Genomic DNA, 12,420 nt, shown 5'->3' with positions numbered 1-12,420 from the left:
TATAATCTCTACATGATAAAGCCTCTTGGCATTTTAAAAGCTGGAGCCATGGTGTTTGACTCACCAACTTGACTTTGCACCTATCACTATTTTTTTTCGGATTCAATACAAATAAGATTGATGAGGAAAAAATAGACTTAGTATCATATCTCTTACCTTCATTTCTGAGATGCCTTAATTCCAGAGGTAGGACTTAAACTTATGGTTTAAAACTTGCCCACAAAGCATAGGCTTATTCTTTTCTACCTTTGTATATTCTTTTCTTCTTTTCTGTATTACCTGGTTCTCTTGGAAATTGGGTGAAATGCTTTCACCCAAAACATTTGGAGAAATTCAAATTTATTAAATGTTTAAGTCCTCTGACATTAATCATCATTCCCCACTGGTCATCCTTCTGTTATAGGCTAGTAGTTTTCACCTGCAGAGAAAGGGAAGGCGATCCTCTCTGTTAGATGAAGTAGCAAGAGTTTGTTCTGAAACTCTACTGTAGCTCCTGTGCAGTTGGTTCTCAAGGGCTGTGTTGGTTGGTACTTTCTCACTAAACACTGAAGTTGGGAGCCTTTTGAGTTCAGGCTCATTGAGCATCTTCCTTCTCTTTTTCTCTGAAGAGTGAAAGTACAAAGAAAGGAACCCTAATCGCAAGATGTGTTCATGTAATCTCATGACAAAATAGAAGCTATTCTGCAAACCTATTATTACTATTAATATTTTGACCTGAAAGGATCTTCATTGCTTCTCTCATACTGTATTCAATGTTCTTTTCCTGCTTAACTAAGTTAATTCATAAACATTACCTCTCATCTACATTATTTTATTATCAATTCGCCATTTAAAATTGATAGCTACCCACACATTATAGGATATGCTTGATTTTCTTGTTTCTATGTATTTGCCCAAGAATTTCATCCCAAAGGTCAATTGCTTCTTAAAAATTACAGGTTGGTTATTATCAGTAATTAAAATAAATGTAATTATAGTCTTGAACTAATTCAAATCTGATTGTACCTAATTATCCTCATGAAATATTTGTATTTAAACCCAGTAAAATTTTTCATATGATTTTAAAGGTTTTCTGGGGTCAAGAACATTTGAACTGCTTAGTTCTTCTACATGAATTACTCAACGGATACCTTAACAAGGAGGGAAATTTTGAAGTGCAAGTTTCTGAAGCAATTCCACAAATGCCATCTCCTTTGGAAAAAAATCAGATATTTAAAAGTGAACAAAGTTCAGATGACCTACGGACAGGTCTATTTCAATATATACGAGATGCTGGTAAGTAGCAATAGCCTCACTATGATTGTGTGTTTACCTCCATATTAGGGAAATGATAACAGTTCAACATCACTTGAAAACTAAGTGCATAGAATACCTGCCATACCAAAACAGTACCTTGCCTTTCAGTCTCTCTCAAGGGAAGATTCTTGATTTGTTCCTATCCTAAACCATATAAACATGATCAGACAGCTTCTTTATATTCTTTTCTTTATAATTTTTTCTTGCTGTAATAAACCAGCATGTCCCAATTCAGAAGCATACAATTAATTATACTTTCATTTAACAGAACCTTTGAAAATGCCTGGTGTCTTTGAAGTCTTGTTTTACAATGAAACTGAAGATAGCCCAGGGATGATGCTATGGAGATACCCAGAACCTAGGGTGCTCACCCTTGTACGCATAACTCCCGTGCCCTTCAACACCACCGAAGATCCAGACATTAGCACAGCAGACCTTGGTGACATGCTGCAGGTATGGAATGACTCTTCTTTTCAAAATAAAAACACCTTGGGAAGGTGCTGATTAGATAATAGGAAAAATATTGGGAGCATACCTATCTTTTCCGCCAGTTGTCTGAGAGAGAAATATACATGTATGTGCACATACAAACATACATATGTACACATACACACACACAAGACACATGCACACTAGAAATTTTAAAATAAGGGAGTGAAGTCATTCAGACTCACGGTACACAGCAATTTTGAGAGTTCTTGATTCTCCTCTTTGACCTGTAGCTTGCATGGTCTCCAGCTATAATGGGACAGGCAGTGTCACTGAGTTCACCAGACAGTTTCTTTTTCTTTTCTTTTAAGATTTATTCATTTATGGCTGTAGTGGATCTTCCCTGCGGCACGGGCTTTTCTCTAGTTGTGGTGCATGGGGGCTACTCTTCATTGCAGTGTGCAGGCTTCTCATTGCGGTGGCTTTTCTTGTTGCAGAGCACATATAGAGCCCAGGGGCTAAGTAGTTGTGGTTCCCAGGCTCTAGAGCACTGACTCAGTAGTTGTAGCACTCAGGTTTAGTTGCCCCATGGCATGTGGGATTTTCCCAGATCGCGGATCAAACCCATGTCCCCTGCATTGGAGGTCAGATTCTTTACCGCTGATCCACCAGGGAAGCCCCCACCACACATCTTCTGAATAACCTACCATGTGTTCACACCCTTCAGCATTTTTAGAACTGTTCTAGGAAATAAGATATGTGCCCATAAGGCCGGGAGGGGTGACTTAATTTTCATTTCATTTCCAGAGTTGAAAATGGTCTTGGACTGGTGGTAGGCTGATAGGAAAGCCATCTAATGAGTGATTATATTCTGTATGATTTTATGCAAAGTTTGTTGTCCTTCATTTCCTTGAGTGCTGATATCACTGTATTATTATTCTACTTCTTAATTCTACAGATCTGAATTTCTCCTAAAATTTTTTTTTCTCCTAGTCTTCCACCTATTGCTTGATCACACAGTCATTCACTTGAAGGCATTCCTGATTGCTCTTTTTCTCTAACTCCCCACATCTAATTTATCGACATGTCCTGTCAGCTCTGCCTCCAAATATGTCCCTGTTCCATCTACTTCTCGCTGTTTCTACTGGTACAGTAGAGTACAGAGTCCAAGCCACCATCTTCTGTTCCCTACTACAATAGCTTCCTAGTTGGTCTCTGTGAATCCATCCTTGACTCCCCGCAGTGCGCTTTGCAAACAGCAACCAAAGTGACCCTTTAAAAATGTAGTTGAGATTACCTCACTCCCCTAACTTTTGAAACCTTCCTCTGATACTGAGAACAGAATTCAATATCTTACTGTAGCCCACAAGGACCTATGGTCTCCGCACTGCCCACTTCTCTGGTATGTCTTGATTGCTTATCTCCAGCCCCTCATAAATAAATATAAGCCAGGTGTTTTTTTTTTTAAATGACTGATCTGTATTTAAGTCAGAATAAAATTGATGCTTTTAAACTCTGGTGTTGGAGAAGACTCTTGAGAGTCCCTTGGACTGCAAGGAGATCCAACCAGTCCATCCTAAAGGAGATCAGTCCTGGGTGTTCACTGGAAGGACTGATGCTGAAGCTGAAACTCCAATACTTTGGCCACCTCATGCGAAGAGTTGACTCATTGGAAAAGACCCTGATGCTGGGAGGGATTGGAGGCGGGAGGAGAAGGGGACGACAGAGGATAAGATGGCTGGATGGCATCACTGACTTATTGGACATGAGTTTGAGTAAACTCTGGGAGTTGGTGATGGACAGGGAGGCCTGGTGTGCTGCAATTCATGGGGTTGCAAAGAGTCGGACATGACTGAGCGACTGAACTGAACTGAACTGAATTGAACTGAATAATACAAATTAGAGGAGTCCACACTACCTGTTAACATAGGTATTATTATAGGCTTATTTAATTCTTATTTAGATTTTTGATTATAATATAGTCAGATGTTCACCTTCTGAATTGATAACAATGAAATGTGTCATTTTGTCAAATAAACTAGAGTGTGCAGAGCTATCCAATTTGCCACAGTGTCAACTGTCTCTACTTTCATTTTTTTTTCCTTGTGATAAAGACTTCTAAGATCTATCCTCGTAGCAACTCTACTTTGATTTTTAAATGTTCACATTTGCTTCCCCGCCTGTCAAAGTCATATTCATGATTATCTTCTCTACCAATATTCTTGGATTATTTTTGCTGTTTTTGAATTCTACTGTCTTGTTAGACTAGCCTAAATGCAGAACATCTGTTGTATTTTCAGTCACAATGAAAATACTCATATATCAACATTTCAGCGTCATGTAAAGGGCTTTTTTTGTAACTGATTCTAGGGTTCAGATTTATAGTTAAAAATTATCCTAAGCCTGATAACCATTGGTAGCAGTATTACACCAGTTGTATTATACAGAGGATTTAAGTTAGAAAGTACATTCACTAATGACATGTTCTTCATCTTCTCACTGCCACTGGAGAGGCAAGAGAGCAGAGTGGTTATAGGAATGAACTATAGCCAGAATGCCTGGGCTCAGATTCTGGCTTTTCCGTTTGCAAATTGTGTCACCTTAGACAAGTAAAGTAATCTCTCGACTGCAGGTTTTGCTTTTCTGTCATCAATAAAATGAGGCTATTAATAATGTAATGCCTATAGGAATGAATATTTATAAGACCCATAGAACAATGGCTGGCACATAGTAAATGCTATGTAAGTATGAGTACTACCAGTACTATTACAATGATTATCACCAAAAGTCTTTTCATCACGTGGAAGCACAGGCCAGACCAAAAAGAGCTGGGGTCTAATGACTCTCCAGACCAGCGAAAGTAGTCTAGGCGATCTGGGACAGTCCGGGGGCCTTTACAGTAGACTTGGCGCATAAGCATCACATGAGGTAAGCCTGGCGGGTTTCAACAAGACGAGAGTTGGTGTCAGAGAGGTCCTGCTGTATTTCATATCTTCTTGGAGGGAGAGGAACTGATGTGTGGCAGAATTCAAAGACAAGGCTGCTGGTCTAAGAAACACGACAGGGTTGTACCTACTGTAAGATGAAGGGGAAGGCTAGATCCCAATGCTAAGCAAGAACACCCAGAGCTCACACCTGAGATGGAAGAATGGAGAAGACTGGCAGAAAGTCACCATGCTACTGAGCTCCTGGCCTAGCCTCATATTCCCCTGGTGAGGAGCAAAATTCATCCCAGTGGTTGGGGTGACCTCATCTGTGGAAATATGACAGCTTTTTTCTTGAGCCCTGGCAGTTCCAGACCCTGGGCATGCTCCTGAGGGCTCAGAGATGGATGAGATACTGTCCAGTCATTAGAAGCTATCTGTGCGGCAGGCAGGTTTCTGTGGTGGTTTGGGGCAGAAGAATTTCCGTAATTTCAGCATTCAGCGTTAAACCTCTGTGTTGTCAGAATCCTTCTCCCAGTCTACGTAAGTATCTCTAGATCTGTACCAGAGACACAGCTAAAATATTGAACTCCTGATCCTGAATAGCAGGGAACCTGTGAAAAGAAGTCTGTTTATCAACCTGGTCTAGTGTAGGTAACCTGGACATTAAAGTCTCAGCTGCTGACTCTTGTCCTCTTTGTATTTTACTTAGGCAAATTGTATTTGACCTTAGGCAAACTGCTCACCTCTAGGAGCCTTAATTTCCTCAACTGAACACCTGAGTTAACACTGTTTACCTTTTAGAGTTTTTTCCACGAGATTTAAGTGAAATACTAAAGCTAAAACAAATGCCTTACACAAAGTGAGCTCTTTTTTTTTTTTTTTTGCATTTATTTTTATTAGTTGGAGGCTAATTACTTTACAATATTGTAATGGTTTTTGCCATACATTGACATGAATCAGCCATGGATTTACATGTGTTCCCCATCCCGATCCCCCCTCCTGCCTCCCTCTCCATCCCATCCCTCTGGGTCTTCCCAGTGCACCAGCCCTGAGCACTTGTCTCATGCATCCAGCCTGGGCTGGTGATCTGTTTCACCCTTGATAGTATACTTGTTTCAATGCTCTCAGAACATCCCACCCTCGCCTTCTCCCACAGAGTCCAAAAGTCTGTTCTGTACATCTGTGTCTCTTTTTCTGTTTTGCATATAGGGTGAATCGTTGCCATCTTTTTAAATTCCATATATATGCGTTAGTATACTGTATTGGTGTTTATCTTTCTGGCTTACTTCACTCTGTATAATTGGCTCCAGTTTCATCCATCTCATTAGAACTGATTCAAATGAATTCTTTTTAATGGCTGAGTAATATTCCATTGTGTATATGTACCATAGCTTCCTTATCCATTCATCTGCTGATGGGCATCTAGGTTGCTTCCATGTCCTGGCAATTATAAACAGTGCTGCAATGCACCCCAATGTTCATCGCAGCACTGTTTATAAAAGTGAGCTCTTAGTAAATGTTAATTTCCTTCCCTCCACTTCTCCTTCATATTCAAATGCCTGGACCACGATAAAGCCTCCTAAGTAGAATTTCAGCCTCCAATCTCTTCTCCTTCCAACCTGCCTTACTGAGTTCTTAAAGGAACAGGTGGATTGTGTCATTCCCTGAGGAAAACTTTCAGTGGTTCTGTCACTCTGCTAGACTGACCTTGAAGTAGTGAGTGAAGTCACTCAGTCATGTCCGACTCTGCAACCCCATGAACTGTAGCCTCCCAGGCTCCTCTGTCCATGGAGTTTTCCAGGCAAGAGTACTGGAGTGGGTTGCCATTTCCTTCTCCAGGAGGAAAACCTTCAGTGGGCCTGTCACTCTGCTAGACCGGCCTTGAGGGCCCTGCTAAACCTCCAGGCCCAGCTTTGCCTTTCCTTCCGTTACACACGATCTCTGCTCTGGTCAAACGGGCCTATGCGGCATTCCCGCCAGTGGCCTCCCACGTTGGAACTGCTCCCTCTGCCTGGACATCTCTCCCTTCTTTGCTGAAATACAGCCCACGCTTCCAGACAGATCCAGTGCCAGCTATTCCATGAGGCCTCTCCTGGACACCCTCTCCACCCATGATACTGCGTTTCTCTGACGTCCTGTGACACCTCGTGGCATCATGTTTATGCTGTTTCTCACCTAGTCTTCACGTTTTACTCATCTATGTCTTGTCTCCCACCTAGGTTGTAGGTTTCCAAAGGAAATGGTCACATCTGATTTGTCATTATGTTCCTTATAGTACTCACTGCTGTGGAGATGCTCAGTATATTGAATGGGTGGATATCTACCCATTCATGGATAGATACATGGATATCTATGTTCCTCTTCTGTGTAATCCAGACATATTCCATTGTTTGCCATTATTTTATGGGGCTATTGAATGCATTTGGTTTTACAGACTGAATTATGTCAGGATGCATTGTGTTTTATGCTTCAGTGGTATTACCTACTATAAACACACAGTCTAATGTCATTACGTTACATGGGCTCTTGGTGAGATCATTGACTGCTCTGCCAAGCCTACTGCCCCCTAGGCAGGGGCTAGTTCTTAAGTACAAAAATAAGTTAATCTCCTTGGTTTTAGTCCTAAAAACAAAATCGAGTTTGGGTTTTTTTTTTCCTTCAGTACTATTTGGTTCATAAAAAAACTGACCTTACATAGACTCCTTAAATGTATTTGTTTATATGTCTTTCCATGACTAATATTGGGATTTATAAACCAGGCTTCTCATATGACTTTATGGAATTTATTTTGTGATTGTACTGAAAAATATGGAAAAATGGTTCTATAATGTTAAACTAGCCATAGGTTCAGAATAAAGACCCTGAAATTAATGTTCACAAAAAGCAAAAGGAGCATATTTTGCATTCAATTTTATCACATTAAATTTTAAGTGTTAGTAATGTAATTGTGCTCGGTTGCTCAGTCGTGTCTGACTCTTTGCGACCCCAGGGACTGTAACCCCCAGGCTGCTCTGTCCATGGGATTTCCCAGGCAGAAATACTGGAGTTGCCATTTCCTACTCCAGGGGATCTTGCCAACCCAGGGATCAAACCTGCCTCTTGAATCTCCTGTGTTGGTGGGCAGGTTCTTTACCACTAGCGCCACCTTAAGGTAGAGTAATACCATCAACCTAGAATAGATGTGCTATTGAAGTGAGCTGAAATATAAGAAATTTCTGGCACTGTGTCTGGCACATACTGTAGGTTTTCCTCTCTCCTCATTCTGTTGTGTATACTGCCTACTGAGGTTTCCATTTTGGAAATACCCATGTTCTCAGATTGTAAAATTTTAATTCATACTTTGTAGTGGAATTGGTAATGGGGATTTTAATCCTCACATAGATCAGTCATGGTGCTTGTTCTTGTTCTCTCAGTACTGTATTACTCTGGTTTTTATATTTATTTTCATTTATATATTGTACTAAATGTTTAGATATCTTCATTAGGTATGTGACAGTAGCCCAAACTAAATAATCATCTTTCCCCAAGGATCTCAAGAGTATAAAGCTTGAACATTACAATTCAAGATAAACATTCAGTATTGGTCTGGGATCACTGGAGCAATTTAAGCAGATGTGAAGTAAAGAAGTAAAGAAGTAAAATAAAGGATAACATACTGTATGGATTAAAAGTAAAGACATAAGAGCTAAAGTCAGAAGTTTCTCTTAATGTAGGAAATATCTAGGGTGTACATAAGATTACTGGTGTTAAAGTCAGATAAAAGGGAAAAAAATGTTTAAGTAATTTAGAGAAAAAACACAGGTTCACAAAACCTTACATTAGAAAAATGAAATAGACATTTAAATTCAGATCTATACCTTCAGAAAATGTGAATATAATTAACAAATGAGAAGACAAACATATATATCTGTTACTTTTATTTCCACATTGTAGCATTTATCATCAATAAATAATTGTTGAATACCTTTTGAATATAGCATATGATAATATAGCGTATGACAATGAAGATATGAAAAGACAGAAGATCTGCCCCTACTCTTGTAGGGATTATAAGCTAATTGAAAAGAGAGGCCATAATTACATATGCAATTGCAGGAGATAGAATAGATGAATATGTATTAGGATAGACACGTTTATATAGGAGAAAATCATGTAATTTGGGGAATTATGACATTTATTTAGAAGAGAAAATTGAATTAATTGGCAAAAAAAAGAATAAGTTTGTTACTAAAGCTCTATAATTTCATAGCACTTTCATAGTTAAGAAGGCATTTTCAAGCTTCAGAATTAGGTGCAAATGTCTTACATGAAAAAGAAATGACCAGTGTTCATAAAAGATATCTTCTCTAGGATAACAGGAAGAAAAGACAAAAAGCAGACTGTGTCATTTGTTTATTTCTAGTGGAGAAAGAGAATGGTAAGCCAAAGAAATCAATGTTCTCATGCCCAGTTCATTTTTATTTATCCAACTCAAAAGTCAGGGCGATTAGTTTTTAAAGTAACACTAATATGATTATAAAAATCAAAGTGAAACCACATTGGGAGAATAACAAACAAAACAATGCATAGTTGGACACCAAGGAGAATCTAAATGGTTGAGAACTATGTTATTTTTGCTCCGAAGTGTTATGATCGTCTTTGTTTTTTACACCCAGCTCTGTCAGGTGTTTAGAATACATAACCTCATCAAATCTCATTTTTGCTGTGGGTGGTGAGCTGCTGCTGCTGCTAAGTCACATCAGTCGTGTCCGACTCTGTGCGACTCCATAGACGGCAGCCCACCAGGCTTCCATCCCTGGGATTCTCCAGGCAAGAATACTGGAGTGGGTTGCTATTTCCTTCTCCAATGCATGAAAGTGGAAAGTGAAGTGAAGTCGCCCAGTTGTGTCTGACTCTCCACGACCTCCTGGACAGTATCCCCATTTTATAAGTGGGGAAACTGAGGCCATGAGAAATTAACTGGTCTTGAATTATTAAACTTAAAAATGGAAGAGTCAGAATTTCATCCCAGGTCTTTCTGATTCCAAAACTTATGTTCTTTACCGTATTTGTAAAACAATACAGTATTCATATTATAAGTGACACATATGAGTAATAGTTCGGGACTCTGTTGAGAAATATGGAAAGAAAATAAAATTATTCTTTTGCTTCATACTGTTCAATCATGAAATAATGAAAAAGACCAAAATGCAAAATAACCTTAAATAAATAAAAGGACTTCCAGACACAGAAGGCACTTTGGATATTACGACATCTAAATAAAGAACCTTTCCTTCAGAAGGAGAACTGGTCAGTTCTAGAAGCCTAGGATGGTCATGGAAGCATTTGTTGGAAGAAGCCCTCTTGGCAGCATCCAAAGAGGTTCTGGTTCACCTGGCAGCTTAAATCACGTTTATGGAGATGAATGTAGCCGCTGTCAGATCTCTGTGTCTAACATCCAAATCATCTAACCACCCAAACATCTTGCTAATAGTTTGACTCCTGATGCAGTCTGTCCATAGAGAGTTTCATACACTTCTCAGGCCAGCATCAGTATCCAGGCTGCTTGGCAGTGATATATCTCATGGTAAATTAATAACTTGGCATCTGGTTTATATATCAAGTCTCTAGTGAACTTGGTTACATGATTCAGCATTCCTAAATCTAGCCAGTGCTGGGACGCCATGGGCATTTTTTGAGACTGCAAGACCCATAGCCAGCTTGTAAATCATGATGAATTTGTCATGCTAAGTACCCTCCTGCGGCACCTGCCTTCCCAGCACACTGGCCTCTCCCAGATGACGTCTCTGTTGTGCAGTGTGTCACAAACCTTTCCAAACAAAACCCCACTCTCAACCTTGAAGAGTTGGGAGAAGGAAAGACAATGTATGTTAAGCACCAGGCACGGCTTCCCTGATAGCTCAGTTGGTAAAGAATCCGCCTGCAATGCGGGAGACCCCGGTTCAGTCCCTGGGTCAGGAAGATCCACTGGAGAAGAGATAGGATACCCGCTCCAGTATTCTGGCCTGGAGAATTCCATGGACTGTATAGTCCATGGGGTCGCAAAGAGTCAGACACGACTGAGCGACTTTCACACACTCACTATGATGTCATACACAATTAAAGGCTCAGTAAGTTGTTACGGCACTCAGTAACTGCTGTCATTATCACATCGTCATCCTCATCCCTATCCCCTCGACTGATCAGAGACCCTCCGCTCTACTGGGACAGACCAAGAAAGCCCTATTTTCTGAGAAAGACACTTTTCTGGTTGTAGTCTGTCACAGTACTTACTGAGAACATGGCCCTGCATGTGATTAGTGAAACACTCTCACTGAGAATGGCTGTTAGACCAGGTGCCCCCTTCCCCCCGCTACACCATCAGTGCCTGCAAGGCAGCGGGTCAGCGGGTCGCAGGAGCCCCCTGAGGCTGGCCCGGTGAAAACGAGAGCTGACAGCTCGTGTCAAGAGACAGTGAGGGAGTCCTAGAGGCCAAGGGCAAGATGCGTCTGGGCCTTTAGTAAAGGACAGGGCCAAGAGTGGAAGACAGTAATCCAGGGGAGTATTTACCCACTGTTCCTTCTCTCTGCTTCTTTCCTCATGTTTGCTTTACTCTTTTTCAGCAGACTAGCTTCTTTTCTGCCCTGTTTCTCAGGCCACCTGGTGGTCTCCCCACAAGTCCCAGGGCTCTCAAGAGTCACACCTACAAGTCCAACCTCTGGTCCAGTTCCACATTCTTGATGGGTCTCATTTGGCGTCAGGAGCTCTTGGCCTGTTCAGCTAAGGCCATGGGATGGAATCAAATGCCCCAACATGGCTGTGAATTAGGGGTCATTTGTGAGCTTTGCAGATACCCGCAGAGGGAGTCATCCTATGCCATAGCTCTTACTGCTCTCATTCGCCACCCTGGCTGGCCTGGTCCAGCTCATGGTCAGTACTGGCCTCTTGCTGTCGGTTGCTTCTCTCCTGTCTGACCACCTCTGAAGATCTTCACAGTGTATTCTGCTCTTGCAAGAGGGAACCCTTTTATATGTGCCCTGTAGTGTTGGAGAAGAGTCGCCACTGCCAGCAGGGTCTCAAGAAAGACTGCCTCACTGAAAGAAATTTACTTCTTTTGCTATGGTTTCTCCAGCTTTTCCTTTTGCAAATATCTGGCAAAGCTGTTTCTCTCTACACATCACAAGCTATCCACCTGGAGATAAACCTCGTCAGTTTTTAAATCTTCTCATTTTCCTCCCCAGGTGTCTTCTCAAAAGATAGATTAAGCAAGTTTCTATGTCTTACAGATACATAAGAGATATTTTCTTTTCCCCAAGTATCTATCTTGGTCATTGCTTCCTTTTTAAATGCAATGACTGTGTAACACATTAGCAACTTCACAGATTCTATAAATACTTTCTCAGTTCTAGTAATATATGAGAGCTTTACCTATAAAATAATTTTCTGTTTGAAACTGAGTTTATAATGTGATGCTTAATGTCTGTAGCTTGGTGATTTGTTTGGTTTTTCTAAGGACATCTTACTTACTTATTTACAGCTTGAACTGAAGCTTCCTTAAACCTTATAGTTGTGTGGATTTTATTCTTTTTTTGTAATTACATGCAAAAATTTTCCAAGTCAGAGAGTAATACTCAGTATTACCCAATAAATTAAAAACTAGACTTTTGCTGCTTTAAACTTGACTTTACAAGCTTCCTATGATTCTAAAGCACATGGACCTGATAGGCAAAGGTTATGATATTAGCACATGGTGACACCAGGGGAAAAGAATCCTTCTGAGAGTTACTTG

General features: G+C 40.5%; 1 protein-coding gene across 9 annotated transcripts in view; it reads left to right on the top strand.

Moving 5' to 3' along the window:
- VPS13B (vacuolar protein sorting 13 homolog B) overlaps positions 1–12,420 on the top strand; it is a 771,473-nt gene that overhangs the window by 617,569 nt on the left and 141,484 nt on the right. For all 9 annotated transcript variants that reach the window (XM_061123681.1, XM_061123682.1, XM_061123678.1 and 6 more), the window contains 2 exons: positions 1,068–1,275; positions 1,565–1,749. In XM_061123681.1, the coding sequence (XP_060979664.1) occupies positions 1,068–1,275; positions 1,565–1,749 (393 nt within the window). The remainder of the gene's footprint in view (positions 1–1,067; positions 1,276–1,564; positions 1,750–12,420) is intronic.

The sequence above is a fragment of the Dama dama genome, chromosome 21 (assembly GCF_033118175.1).
Source record: "Dama dama isolate Ldn47 chromosome 21, ASM3311817v1, whole genome shotgun sequence".
Taxonomy (NCBI): Eukaryota; Metazoa; Chordata; class Mammalia; order Artiodactyla; family Cervidae; genus Dama; species Dama dama.
This window is presented reverse-complemented; position numbering and strand designations above follow the sequence as displayed.